This window comes from Myotis myotis, unplaced genomic scaffold (assembly GCF_014108235.1).
Source record: "Myotis myotis isolate mMyoMyo1 unplaced genomic scaffold, mMyoMyo1.p scaffold_m19_p_5, whole genome shotgun sequence".
NCBI classification, from domain to species: domain Eukaryota; kingdom Metazoa; phylum Chordata; class Mammalia; order Chiroptera; family Vespertilionidae; genus Myotis; species Myotis myotis.
Genome location: NW_023416357.1, coordinates 88638681 through 88653926, shown reverse-complemented (window position 1 = coordinate 88653926; position 15246 = coordinate 88638681). Strand labels below are relative to the sequence as shown.

Sequence of the window (15246 nt, the reverse complement as noted above, 5' to 3'; positions counted from 1 at the left end):
ATATTATCTCATTGGTAAAAATTAATTTAAATGTTTTTAATTGGACTGTTTCAATCATAAAGACTAAGTTAAAGTTCAAAATACTGGTAAGATATGCCTGTCCATGCAATTAAGATCATCCTATACTGTAATTTAGTGGTATTACTGGGTACTGTTAGAGCTTTGTTACTTTTGTATTTTAAAGGATAAAATGAAAAGTTCGCGAGTGTCTCTTTCCGCTGCAACACAGAAGTCTCTTGATAGGAAGAAGTATATGAAGTAAGTTTTTTTCATGTCATGTCACACTAATTTAATTATTATCATACCCATTCATTTTAGTCATCTGTTGGTCTGTATATTCATATTAGAAATAAAGAACAAAAAATAAAAATATTTAAAAAGAAATAAAGAACAGTTCACTTTTCTGCAGCTGAACTGATAGAAATCCCTTTTTTATATAAGAGTTTTATAAAATCCAGTGGTAAAGTCTGATTTCATCTTTAGATAAATATATTTATTAACTACTAAATTTATCAGAGTTCAACTTGTGTAACTGATAGTCAATCAGATCTTAAACATAGTTTATCCTTATATGCAGTGTCACTTTTATATCTTTTAAATATGTTCATTTTCTAATATCCTAAAGACTTAATGGGAAAAAAAACTTATGCAGGGAATATCCTAATGATTATCTTATTAAAACTCTTTTTTCTTGAAAGTAGTCTTTCATATGCTTAATTAGAGGTCTTTCGTGGTACACTCTTTTAAGATGATTCGTTTCTGCCACCATGTATCACATTTGTAAACATGTCTTTTCCCCCTTTCTGAACTCATTGTTTGTGTGTCCTTATTTGTATATTGTGTTAGAGCTGCTGAAATGGGAATGCCAAATAAGAAATTCCTGGTTAAACAAAACCCTTCTGAAGCAAGGTGAGAAAAATCACTTAGCCTCAATGAGAGGCTATATTTTTTATTTTTTTTAAAAAGAAAATGTTATAAATCCTGAGCTTGCTTTTTATTCGCTTTGTTCCATTTGTTCTCAGTAGAACACTCTCTGCTGAGTTGGAGGATCTCGGGGTCAGAATTCGTTTTAACACCTGATCATGTACCTGGTCACATGTCAGACCAGATATTCCTGGAGCTTTCTATGAGACATGTTGTCTCTGGTAAAAATTTTAGTCCTTATGTCCATGGGGGGAGAAGGGGGAGATCTTTGATATTTATTTAAAAACCTTCAAGCCCTAACCGGTTTGGCTCAATGGATAGAGCATCGGCCTGTGGACTGAAAGGTCCCAGGTTCGATTCTGGTCAAGGGCATGTACCTTGGTTGCGGGCACATCCTCAGTGGGGAGTGTGCAGAAGGCAGCTGATCGATGTGTCTCTCTCATCAATGTTTCTAGCTCTCTATCCCTCTCCCTTCCTCTCTGTAAAAAATCAATAAAATATATAAAAACCTTCGAAAGCTAACTTAATATTTCTGATTTGTTTTCTACTCTTGTAAGAGTGAAGTTTCTTCTCTCAGATATTTGAAAGGAAAAATTGGCTTTTGTAAAGTATATAAATAAATTACCTAAAAGCATCAGGATTAATACTTATGTTGGACATTTCTTTCCTGACAAAAACCTAATGTTTGAGTTCTTGGTGAGCAAAATATAAGTACCATATTAATTTGCTTTAATCAGTTTGCTTTGCTTTGTAGTATTATAGTGGCCATATCATTGCATAGATGACTTCTACCACCCTGTTATCATTTTATCTAAAGAAAATGGGGGGAAATGGAATTTATCCTGTTAAATTAAATTTTTTTTTTATTTTGTTAACAGAGTTCTTCAGCCAAACCAAGGACAGAATGCTCCTGTTCATAGGCTACTTAGTAGACAAGGGTAAGAATGCAACACATAAGGGTATCAACAATATTCAAATCAAGGTTAGCTTTGAGAGGGAAAATAATTTAGTGCTCTTTGTATAAAGGATAGCTGTTTTTCAAATGTGATATTTTTTATAGAATTAGAAAGAACTTTTAAAGTTTGTGTTCAAAGATAACTCTTTGGTGTACTATTGTATATTATATTTTAATTATCATCTTATGTTGGCATGCTTTTACTTTTCATTTCATACCATTTTGCTCATTAAATATTGTAAACATCCATATAGCAATTTCAGCATCACCAAAGTGTTCTTCAACAAAGTATGTTACAGTCTCCTGCTGAAGCAAAGTATAGCTTCCCTAATGAGCATGCATGAGACTTAAATTATTTTCAAGCTTATTTGTGTTAAGAACAGTTGATGCAGTATGGTTGCTTTCTTTGAATGTTGAACATCTAGACCTTAATGCAAGTGACTTATTAATTCTTTTATATTCAATTAGAACCCCTAAGACATCAGTGAAGGGGGTTGTGCAAAATAGACAGAAGTCTTCACAGAGCAGAGTGCCTAACAGAGCGCCTGTTTCAGGTGTGTAGCAATGAGTTTGCGAAGCCCATTTGAAAGAAACAAGTGCACAAGCTGCCCTGTAATGCAGGCCTCACGCATGGGATCGGTTGTCCTTGCCACCATAATTCTGGCATATTCACAGTCATGCCTATAAAGTGATCATCTGTGTTAGTAGTTCGTGGCAGTCAGGAGGAGATCTTAGTAAAACTGTTTCCAACATTGATTTCTATAATAATTCCATAGAAACACTGTTGTTTTTAATCTGAAAATTTTGTAAAATTATACATGCTTAATTCAGAAACCTTTTTATAAATGAGTGAAATATAACAGTGATCTCATGCCTAAGTCTATGCATGTTCAGTTTTGGGGAAGTGTAGCTATTACCCAGGAATACTTTATCTGTACAGAAGGGAAAGAAATTCTCCCTCTGACCACAAGATCACATGTGAATATGCCAGTTGGGAGGGGGTAAGTTCTTTAGTGCTCAATAAGAAGCTTGCGTTAAATCTATGTTCATTATTAGAGGATTCTTTAAGGGCTAAACTAAATAATGTATTTTAAAATTCTGTGTATGGTGGCAAGAGACAAATTCAGTGTTGAGCTAATGCAAAACGCTTAAGCTAATGTTTTAATATTTTTTATTTATCTTTGTTAACACACTTTGATAAGCTCACAAAAAATTACATGATCCATTAAAAATACTTTCTAAAATGCTTTTTTAAATTATACTACTTTTTAAGCATCTAAAAGAAACCAAAATTAATCAGGCAATGATGATTAAATTTATAATAAATTATAATCTCATTAATATACATTTAGCATATTTTAGAGCTTTTATTACTGATTTTCTCCAAAGTAGGAGAAAACAAGCAACATAAGAATTTTTTTTCATATTATCACCACTTGCTTATAGAAGTTCAAAGAAGGAATCAGATATTGATCATAACTTGGAAATGATTGCTGACCTTTGCATGTAGAAAGTGAATTTCATTCATAATGTTGCATGTATAGACGATAATTTAAATGTCATCTTTTGAAAGTCACTGTGAGTGACAGTTGGTCAGTTCTTTTATGCAGTTGAAGATCCTGCTCATTCCAGAGGGAGTCAGAATGAGCTGTTTGAAAAATAACCTTTTGAAGGAACTCAGACCAAACACCAGATCTCTTGCTTGTGAAGTTATATAGAATTTTCAACTTTTGAAAATTCAACTTTTTAAAAGGACATTTTCAATTTTTCCCCATGATATATATGGTGGTAAAGCCTAGCTAGTTGGCAAATCATTGAGGAATTAATACTATTTTGCCTCAAATTATCTATTTGCCACAGTGACTACTCTCCATGTTCTTTCTCATGCATTTCATCTCCACTTTTTGTCACTTGTGAACTTGTAAGCAAAATAGCAACTACTGTTTTTATTCAGGAATGTTCAACAATGTCACTGCAGTTAATAATATACAATGTATTTCAGTATTGAAAATTATTGTGATTTAATTGCATCGTAACATAATGTAAATGAACTCAACCCTTGAATTAGCATGTCTAATTAATATATACCTAAACAGGTACAGAAATCCTTTCCTAAGATTTACTTAGACATGAGTGCATCTATAATAATAAAAACGTAATATGCTAATTAGACCAGACAACCTTCTGGACGAAGCCGGGCCTGTGAGGGCCCAGGCAAGCCACCATGGCTGCAAGGGCCAAGCCCCTTGGACAAATTTCATGCATCGGGCCTCTAGTATTTAAATGATTTAAAAAGACTAGAGAATCTTACCCTTTTACATAAAATGAAAATTCTCAACACAGGGATTCATAGTTGTTCTTGAAAAGATTACTCTTTCCTGTTTAGATTTTTAATGGTCTGGATTATTTTTCAAACAAATTTGAAATTATGCTCTGATTTAAGCTACATGGAGAACAAACCATTTAGTAAGCAATTTTAGGAAATTCATTTTTATGATGACAGAATATCATAATCTTAGAATGAAGTAGAATTCTAAGGTGTTAAAATTTACTGCAAAGCACTTAAAGTTGTTTATAGGTTTTACAAACTAAATTGCAATGTCTGATCTTGTATGCTTTAAAGCATATTTGTTCACTTTATGTTTTGTGTTTAACTCAAGGGTTGATAGTGAAATTCAGAAACCACTAATTAAGGCAGAGTAGGAGGCAGCAATGAAAAATGGGTAAGGAATGCAACAAAGCAGGTTGAATTGGGGTCTCGGAATCCCTGCTTCTAGCTGTTACTTAGGCAGGTGACTTACTCCCCTGTGTCTCCGTTTTATTGCAGAGGTAGCAGTTTCTACCTCAGGATTTTATGTAAGGGTTAAGTATGGTAATGTATATTGCTTAACCTAGTGCTTGGCAAGAGCATTAAATAGCGTCATTACAGAAAAACTAACATTGAGAAATAATATTAGTTTTGCTCTATTTTTAGGAGTATATGCAGGAAAAATCCAAAGAAAGCGGCCAAATGTTGCGACAATTTAAGAAGACAACATTCATTAGGATAAAAAGGGGGGAGGGTTTCATCCATATTATTGTCCATGCCCAAGACTTTCATTTCACCCTGGACTGTTTACACAGACAAAGTGACGTCAAAGGGCTGAATAATTACGTGGGTAATATGGTCAGTCTGGCTAATTCCTTCCCACACCCCCATTTTCCTTTTAACATTAGGTTTGGGTGAAGACAAATTAGTATTTAGTTAATTGACTCATCTCTATGCTTAACCTGTACAAACAAGTTTGTTTTATGTACCCATATGTCTGTTGAGAACTTTTTGTAAACGTAAAAGGATATTTGGGTTTATATTTATAAAATACTGAAAAGGTGTGATAAAATATAGGTTCTGAAATAGAAATTTCATTCATCTCTGCATACTGATTGCTGAATTTGATATATTAGATGCTGTTCTATTCAAGAGGAAATTATTGCAGAAAAATGTTTTCTCCCAGTTTTGTAAAAACTGATTAATCTCTCAGCCTTCATATTCTTGGTCTTACAGGATAACCATGTAGAATAAAACATTTGCCTGCTGATTGTAGGTCCACCTAACATTTACCACGGAAGTATCTGGGGATCACCCTTTTGGTCATAAGCACACATTTCTCTCAACAGCTAGTTGTCTTACAGAAATGGTTAGGTTTGATGTTTGTTGTCCCAGTACTCTTAGAAACATTTCTGCTGAATTATAAAATCTTTCTGTAGAGGGTGACAACTTTGGTGAAGACAGTACAGTCTTCCTAAACGTAGTGGCATGCATTAATGTTACATTCATCTCTGTAACATAGAATGTTGCATGCAGTTTTGTTTTTCATTTAGTCTGTATATTTTTTTTCTTCAGAGTCTGCTTTTTCTAGCATGCTTGATTTAGGAGAGAACAAAGGGCTATATAACATAATAAGAAGGTCAGATTTTCAAATGGGATAGTAATATTATCTAGTTGAAATTCTGCATTATTTAAGAAGCACTGCCTTTTAAAGTTTTTCATCACTAACATATTCATTTAAAATATAAACCAAAAAATGTTACTAAGGGACTATGATTTTATGAGAGAATGCCACTGTTGATTTATGATAGCATTTCCAAAAAGGGCTTTGTGCTTCTCACATAAAATTGGGACTGTGTACATTTAACCTGTCTGAATTTTTAAAAGATACTGGTGTTTGAAAATGTAGCCTATATATATTCCTAATATTCTTTAAAGAATGGAGATAAAGATTGTTTTCTTTGATTTTCTGTTCTATTTAAAATTTAACTTTTACAGCCAACCATGGACAGAAAGTAAAAACCTACTCTATCCGGGTGTAAACTTTATTGAGATGTATCATTTGTTGAATGAGTAAACCAGGAAGTTAAAAGACAGGTAAAATGTCTGAGTTACCAATTTTTTTATTTGTAGGCAAGAATATCAAATTATCTTAATATGATAAATTATGCTTTATCGTTCTGAAACCTCAGGAGACAGATTGCTCATATCATTGTGGATCTTTCCAATAAGAAAGATACTAAAAGTTTTATGTACACTAATCCAAATTAGCTAAAACAAATAGTATGTTTTGGAGAAAGTTAAAACTAGTTTTAGATTAAGGATGAGAAACTGAGTGTGTTTTTCTTTTTTAAGATAGAGCATGTGTGTTTTATACCTTGTTTAAATGTTCACAGCTTTTCTCATAAAAGTGCCAGACATTGTTTTTGTGCTTTTAATGGATTTTTATTTATACGCATTATTTTTTTAATATTTACTTTGAAGTGGAATGTTCATTAATGTGAATTGTATTTATTTTTATACTTTAATTTTCATTAGTTTTGCTTCTAGGAAAAAGACAAAATAAACTTTTCTTAAAGGAAATATAGTTTGATCTTTTTTATTTACTAGGGAAAAGGACTATTAAGGGATAGATGTTAAAAAGTATCAGGTCAAAACGTTAATACTGTAATATGGTCATTTTTTACAATTAAAAGTCCCATGAGAAGTATATCCCACTATTTAATATTAACCTATACCAGTGCTTATTCCAGTATTTAATGTTGCATGACTCGGACTTCTCAGAAGACAAAAAGTTCACTAGAGGTGGAAATGTCTTAGCTTACTAAGTTAGAAGCCTGCTAAGGAGCGAATGGGAGCAAATACTGAGGTCGAAGCTCACATAAAAGCTGCTAATTTGTGCAGCTTTGAGTCCAGCTCTTGTTCCTGCCTGTCGTATAATGTGAGTCCAGTAAAGTGCTGCTCATTTTCACCTCTTACTGAGATATACTGCATTGGATTATCTGCAAGGCAGTGTGAGAAGAGCCCTCACTTTTCCCATGGCCACCCTTGAACTCTTGTTCATTTCATATATTGGGAATAATGGATATGACAGAAAACTTATTCACACTGAGCGGCAAGAAAGGGCCCATTCTGGAGATGAAGGTCTTTGTTTTCTGTCAGGTGTCACTGTTCCATGAGCAACCACAGGCAATCTCTACCCACTCCCCATGAAAAGTAATAGTTACAAAAAGAAAAGCAAATGGAGTTGGAATGCTTGATCTCTAAGGGACCATAGTAGGCATATGTATATGTAGATCATAAAAATCTACACTAATAAAAGAGAAACATGGTAATTGGCGTACGACCGCTACCCTTCCCATTGGCTAATCAGGGAGATATGCAAATTAACTGCCAGCCAAGATGGCGGCCGGCAGCCAGGCAGCTTGAAACTAACATGAGGCTTGCTTGCCTCAGTGACGGAGGACTCCAACGTTCCCCGCCTGCCTTGCAGGCCTCTGAGCCTGCAGTTTCAAACATTGTAAGAAATATAGACACTAAACAAAACCCCAGAAACCAGCTTTCAGCGAGCTGGGATCTCAGAGCTGGAGTTGATACAGAGTTTCGAGAACCGAAACAAACCAGATACCTGCTTTCAGGAGCGGAGGCCTAAGAGCTGGAGCCTCAGAGCTAAAGCTGGCCCAGAATAAAAAAAAAAAAAGAAGAAAGAAAAAAAAAGGAGCAGTTGGGAGCTTCAGTCGCAGCCTGAAAACAGCCCTCAGCCCCTCACCCAGACTGGCCAGGCACCCCAGTGGGACCCCCACCCTGAAGGGTGTGTGACCAGCTGCAAACAGCCATCATCCCCTCATCCAGGCTGGCTAGGCACCCCAGTGGGGACCCCCACCCTGATCCAGGACACCCTTCAGGGCAAACCAGCCAGCCCCCACCCGTGCACCAGGCCTCTATCCTATATAGTAAAAGGGTAATATGCCTCCCAGCACCGGGATCAGCGGAGCTGAGAGGCCTCCCGGCACCGGGATCAGTGTGACGGGGGCAGCGCCCAAACCCCCTGATTGCCCTGCGGCTCTGTGTATGACAGGGGGCAGGGCCACAACCTCCCTATCAGCCCTGCTCTGTTTGTGACAGGTGAAGGCACCCCAACCCCCTGATCGGCCCTGCTCCGTGTGTGACAGGGTGCGACGCCCCAACCCCCCACACACACGGGCTCTGCTCTGTGTGTGACAGGAGGGTAGAGCCATAACCTCCCCATTGGCCCTGCCCTGAGTGTGAGAGTGGCGGCGCCCCAACCCCCTGATGGGCCCTGCTCTGTGGGTGATAGAGGTCGGCGTCCCAACCCCCTGATCCGCCCTCCTCTGTGTGTGACAGGGGGCGATGTGCCAACTCCCCTATTGGCCCTACTCTGTGAGTGACAGGGGGGAGCTCCTCAACCCCCTGATTAGCCCTGCTCTGTGTGTGACAGGGAGTGGCGCCGCAACCTCCCCATCGACTCTGCCTTGAGTGTGACAGGGGGCGGTGCCCCAACCCCCCAATCGGCCCTACCCTGAGCGTGACTGAGGGTGGCATCGCAACCTCCCAATACGCCCTGCTCTGTGCATGACGGGGAGGCGCCCCAACTCCCCAATCGGCCCAGCTCTGAGCCCAACCAGGGGCTGCACCTAGGGATTGGACCTGCCCTCTGCCACCTCGGAGCAGGCCTAAGCCAGCAGATCGTTATCTCCCGAGGGGTCCCAGACTGCGAGAGGGCACAGGCCGGGCTGAGGGACCCCCTCCTCTCCCCCCGAGTGCACAAATTTTTGTGCACCGAGCCTCTAGTAATTAAAATAAAAGCAAAGGAGACTTAGTTGTTGAATATACAGCCAATCAAACTGGAATATGGTGCAGTGGAGGCCCATCCTTGATCAAGTTGTAAAGACACCTCTGAGGGCAAAAATTGTGTCTAACCAAAATTATACTTGAAAATAAATATTGCCTTTCCCTCATTTATTTCTTCTTCCTTTTTGGTCAGTTTCTCCGTGGCTTTCAATTCTTCAGTTTCTTGAGGTGGTTGGCAAAGTTGCCATCTGAATGGTGGTTTCCTTCTCAGCGAGTGCTGGGAAAATCCCCTATTCACACTTTGCATAGGTTTTAACATCTGGTTCAGGATGACTTGCACTATGTTGAATGCCCACTGGGGTCCTGTGTATCTCTCCAGAGCAAGGATCATGAGGACAGGCCAGGGAACCTGTCCTGGGCCAGGACACCAGGGACGCGGAGGAGAACAGAAATCTGCCAATTCCCAAGCTCATGTGTGCATGGAGACTTAGTCATCCCGAAGCCAGACATGACTGAAACACTGAAGACTTGGTTTGTGACCAATCTGTCGTGGAATGGGAGACACCTGGGAGTCCTGGTTAACGGAAAGGCCCAGAGTCCCGTCAGCGGAGCACAACCTGGAGACAGACTATTGCCACATTTTTAGCCCCAATTTTATTTTATTATTTTATATATATATATATATTATTGATTTTTACAGAGAGGAAAGGAGGGGGATAGTTAGAAACATTGATGAGAGAAAAACATCAATCAGCCGCCTCCTGCACACCCCCTACTGGGTATGTGCCCGCAACCAAGGTACATGCCCTTGACCAGAATCAAACCTGGGACCCTTAAGTCCGCAGGCCTATGCTCTATCCACTGAGCCAAACCAGCCAGGGCAAGCCCCAATTTTAGGTCATATTGTGGGGTGGGGAACCCTCCACCCAGGGAAATGTTGAGGTGGTGTGGATGGATGAGCCGTGGTCCAACAGGCCTGGGGAGCCCCAAAGCCCTAAGCCTGCTGGAGGGTTGCATACTGCTCATCTGTATGGGGTGTGGTCCAGGGTAGCCAGAAGCAGAGGGGCCAAATCATAGGCACACATTCACTTGGGACAGAAGGCATGTGCCTAAATCTCAGTCCCTGTCTGTCAACGTCACTTATTCCCACTGAAGACACAACAGGGTGTAACTCCGAAGTCTTGCCACAGAGAGGTAAAGAAGGACCCACTGTGGAATCTTCCACTAAGGGGCGCCTTGGAGTCCTGGTTGCTGGGTTGGTCGAAGCTGCTGGAGGCCTGGGCTCGAGAATGAACACATGCAGCTCTGCTCACCTCCAGAGCAAGGGGCATAAGACAGCCTGGCTCCTGGTCCTGCTGCAGGGGCCGGCTCAGGCGAGACCAGCCCACAGTCGGGCTCTTGTGGAAAACCAGGCATCTGCCAATGTTCCTACCTACACAAGCATAAAGGATGCTATTGAACAGGAAGACAAATATTGTGAGAACTGTGAACCTTAATTGGTGAGACCGGACAATCTGCAACAGGAGACATCTAAGAGTCATAAGTCCTGGATGGGACAGGGACCCCATCAGCACAATCATTTGGGAACTGACTGTTGCACCTGTGAAGCCCCAGTATCTTTTCATATTTCAAGGGGAACCCCTCCATCAAAGACAATACCCAAAAGGTTTGAATGAGCTATGGCCCACAAGCCTGAAGGGCTTCAGGAGCCCAAAGCCTGCTGCAGACATGCCCACTATGCATGTGCATGCTGCGCGGTTCAGGGTAACCAGGGATAAGGAAGAGTTCAAGGGTAAAGAGGTGCCTTTTACTGGTGTGGGTTCATGAAAGATCCAAGGCGTCTCCCTAATTCCAATCCCTATTCTACTTAATGTTGCCTATTACCCCTGAGGAAGATCTTGGGAGTACTCAAAAGTATCCCATGTTGCCCTGGCCAGTGTGTTCCAGTGGATAGAGCACCAAAGGATTGTGGGTTTGATTCCCAGCCAAGGGCACATACCTGGGTTGCAGGTTCAATCCCTGGCCTAGTCAGGGCAAGTTTGGGAGGCAGCCAATCAATGGGTTTCTGTCTCTCTGTCTCAAAAATCAATGGAAAATATATCCCTGTATGAGGATTAACAACAAAAAACTATCCCATAGTGCGGTGGGGCCAGGCTGGCAGGGTATCCTCCAATGAGAGACATCTGGAAATCCTTGTTGAAAAGCTCACGGTTGAAGGAGGCCTGGGGCGGGAGTTAAGCTGCACATGCCCATTTTGTTCCGCTCCCCATGACAAAGGGATCTGCAATCCTTTGATCTGCAAAGGATCAAACCTACAATCCTTTGATCTGCAAAGGATCAAACCTAACACCCAGCCTTGGTCTTGTTCTGGTCCCAGGACTAAATGCAGGAGTGGCCAGGTCACTCTCTGGGCTTTTGGGGAGAAACGATATGCCAATGTCCAATCCTGCACCTGCACAGAGGTTCCTATTCCCCCAGAAGCCAGGTCTCCCTGGAACTCTGAAGCCTTGATTGGTGAGACAGGAATTTCTGAAAACTCCCAGAGTCCCGTCCTGGAGAGGCAGCTTGAGCAACTGCGGGCTGTTTCCACCTCTGTAGCCTCAGCATGTGATTGTATTGCAAGGGGGAACCCCCACCAAGGTCAGGTTGTTCTGAAGGCCAAGGTCCTACAAGCCTAAAGGGACCTGTAGCCCAAGTCCTTCTGAAGGGGTGCCTACTGCATGACACTTAGTTGAGAATATCCAGGGATAACAATAATTTCAAGGGACATGATTGGTTGTTCACGGTGCAGGATCGGGGGTGCCCACGGTGTCTCAGTAATTCCCATCTCTGTCCTAACTACTGTCAGCTGTTCCTCCTGAACAAGACCCGGGGGAACTCAAAGTCTTGCCAACACTGGTTGGGAGGAGCTGGAGGTTTACCCTCCAATAAGAGACCTGGAAATTCTTGTCAGAAGGGTCATGGTTGGTGGAAGCCTGATCGGGATGGAACTGCGCGCTCTGGCCCTGCACAGTTCTTCAGAGCAAGGGGAGTAAGTCCCAGCTCAGACCCGGAACCAGTCCAGGACTCAGTCCAGGAGAAGCCAAGCCACTCTTTGCCGTCCTGAGAAAAACCAGGCATGCGCCAAGGTCCAATTCCACACCTTCTCAGAGGCTCCTATTCAAACAGAGGCCAGATATCTAGGGAAATATTAAGCCTTGGTTGGTGAGACCCAGGAGATCTGGGAGTAGAATGAGAGTCCTTGGTCCTGGAGAGATGCAGGACCCCAGCGACAGCATGACCAATAGGGGAATGGCCGTCACCATCCTTGCAACACCAGCTTCAGATCATATTGCAGATCATATTGTTCATCCAGAACAATAACCAGGTGGTTTGGAAGGACATGGCTTCCCCGGCCTGGAGAGCCCAGCGGAATTGCTGAATTGATGGGTACTACTGCCCATCCATGTGTCGTGGCATCAAACCCCATGTCGATGTTCTTACTCAATTGGTGTCACTTTCCGAATGCAGCTGACATAATGCTGTTCCGAATGCAGCTGACAAGAGCGTTCTTAGAGACATCTCTTTAGAAAGTGTTCTAATTCACTTCACTGCATGCCTTAGGGCCGTGGTCGGCAAACTGCGGCTCGCAAGCCACATGCGGCTCTTTGGCCCCTTGAGTGTGGCTCTTCCTAAGCCTTAGGAGTACCCTAATTAAGTTAATAACCATGTACCTACCTATATAGTTTAAATTTAAAAAATTTGGATCTCAAAATAAATTTCAATCGTTGTACTGTTGATATTTGTCTCTGTTGACTAAGGAGTTTGCCAACCACTGCCTTAGGGTGTGGAGACACTTCCATTCAGCGATAGCACAGACCTGAATGTAGCACGCAGGTTGTGTTCTTAGAAATATCTTTATTGTAAGTGTTTTTAAAACTTCAGTACATGCATTACACAATGGGGGCCACCTCGGTTCACTGATATGACACTGGTGACCACATAGGTTTTAGGTAGTGATTTTAGAAACATCTTTATTACAACTGTTCTGACACCTTTTATTCTATACATTAAACTATGGAGATCAATTCCAACCACTGAGACAACACTGGCATGATGGTAGATTCCAAAGTGTCATTCTTAGAAACCTGTTTATTGCATGTGTTCTTAAAACTTCATACGTGGGTTAAAGAATGGATCACTTTTACCTTCTGATATAACACACGTCTGAAGGTAGCTTACAACTAATGTTCCTAGGGACATCCTTAGTATCAGCATTCTTACACACTTCACTACATACATTTCAGAATGGGGACCACCTCCATGTAGTGATGTAACACTGTTCTGAATGCAGCTTCCAAGCAATGTTCTAGAAATATATTTATTACAATGGATCTTAAGCACGTCAGTGAATTTATTAAAGCATGGATGTCACATCCGCTCCATGATGTAACACTGTTCTCAACAGCTTGTAAGTTGCATTCCAGAGGGAATTACTCTATTCAGTAATACAGTAGTTTGCCACAGCACACCTTGTAAGCAGCATTCTTAGAAATGTTCTAGTTGTAAGTGTTGTACACTTCAACATGCATTACAGAATCAGGATTACTTATATTCACTGACATAACACTTGTGAATACAGCTTGCAAGTTGCATTCTTAGAAACATCTTTATTAGAGTGTTCTTGATATAACATTCACTGATATAACTAAATTTTAACATGTAAAATTTAAAATTTATATTTCTAGTGTTTTTAGAAACATATGTATTGGAAGAGATCGTAATTGCTTCACTATATTCATTACAGACTGAGTGTCACCTTAGCCTGGCCAGTGTGGCTCAGTGGTTGTGCATCATCCTATGAACCAGAAGGTCCACAGTTCGATTTCTGGTCAGGGCACATGTCCGGGTTGTGAGCTCGACCCCCAGAGGGGAGCATGCAGAAGGCAGCCAATCAATGATTCTCTCTCATCATTGATGTTTCTATCTCTCTCCCTCTCCCTTCCTCTCTGAAATCAATAAAAATTTAAAAAATGTTTTTTTAATTTTATAAAAAAGAATGTCACTTTCATTCTTGACTATAACAATGTTCTTAAACTGCTTGCATGTAGCGTTCTTAGAAATATCTTCATAACTAGTATTCTTTATACATTTAAAAACCTTTATGATTTTCAGAATGTGCATTGTTTTCATTTACTGAAATAACAGTAGTCAAAATGCAGCTTGCAAGTTGCGTTATTAGAAAGAATGTTCTTGCCCTGACCAGTTTGGCTCAGTGGATAGAGCGTCAGTCTTTGGACTGAAGGGTCCCGGGTTCAATTCTGGTCAAGGGCATGTACTTTGGTTGCGGGCACATCCCCTGTGGAGGTGTGCAGGAGGCGGCTGATCGATGTTTCTCTCTCATCGATGTTTCTAACTCTCTATCCCTCTCCCTTCCTCTCTGTAAAAATCAATAAAATATTTTAAAAAAAAAAAAAAGAGAGAAGAAAGAATGTTCTTAAGCATTTTTCTACCTGCATTACAGGAAGGGGATCATTTTTACTCACCTGTATATATAACACTGGCTTGAGTAAAGCTTGAAAGCAGCAATTTACAAATATCTCTATTAGAATTGTTTGTAATAACATCACTACCTTCATAACACAATGGTGATCACTTTCACTCACTGATGAACTGGTTTAAATTCAGCTTACAATGGGCATTCTTAGCAACATCATCTTTACACGTATTCTTTATCACCACCACACTCATTACAAAGTGTATTTCCATGACTGATATAAAACTCCTTTGATTGCAGCTTGCAAATAGTGTTCTTAGAAATTCGTTAAGAACTCACTACATGCATGGCAGGATGAGCAGCACTTCCATTCCCTGAAGTAACATTGTTCAAAACGCAGCTTGCAAGGAGCTTTGTTTGATACACGCTTGTTTCAAATGTCCCTCCCAATCACTGAAATACATTGTGCACAGCAGAGCTGGCAAGTACTTTTTAGGGAAATCTAACTACATGTGTTCTTACCACATTAATACGTGTGTTAAAGAATGTGTATCACTTCTATCTCACAAGTGTATTTTCAGAAACATGTTAATTACAAGTGTTCATAACACTGCACTATATGTACTATAGAATTGGTATGACTTTCATGCTGAAAGGAAATTTTGGAAATTACAAAGCATTATCTTATTTCTAATGCTTTGATAACTTTTGTTTTAACATATAAGGCATAATATTGTCAGCAAAATATTACTCACGGTTTCCCACTGTTCT

The 15246-nt window shown here is 40.5% G+C and overlaps 1 protein-coding gene across 6 annotated transcripts in view; it reads left to right on the top strand.

The window, feature by feature from the left end:
• The window catches only part of CCP110 (centriolar coiled-coil protein 110), a 47100-nt gene that overhangs the window by 18720 nt on the left and 13134 nt on the right, over nt 1-15246 (top strand). For 2 of the 6 annotated variants that reach the window (XM_036309291.1, XM_036309292.1), the window contains exons 12-16: nt 185-258; nt 847-909; nt 1803-1862; nt 2348-2433; nt 4854-6754. In XM_036309291.1, the coding sequence (XP_036165184.1) occupies nt 185-258; nt 847-909; nt 1803-1862; nt 2348-2433; nt 4854-4906 (336 nt within the window). In that variant the 3' untranslated portion in view covers nt 4907-6754. Of the gene's footprint in view, nt 1-184; nt 259-846; nt 910-1022; nt 1195-1802; nt 1863-2347; nt 2434-4853; nt 6755-15246 lie in introns of those variants that run through there. The other 4 variants (XM_036309293.1, XM_036309294.1, XM_036309296.1 and 1 more) reach the window with 4 other exon arrangements.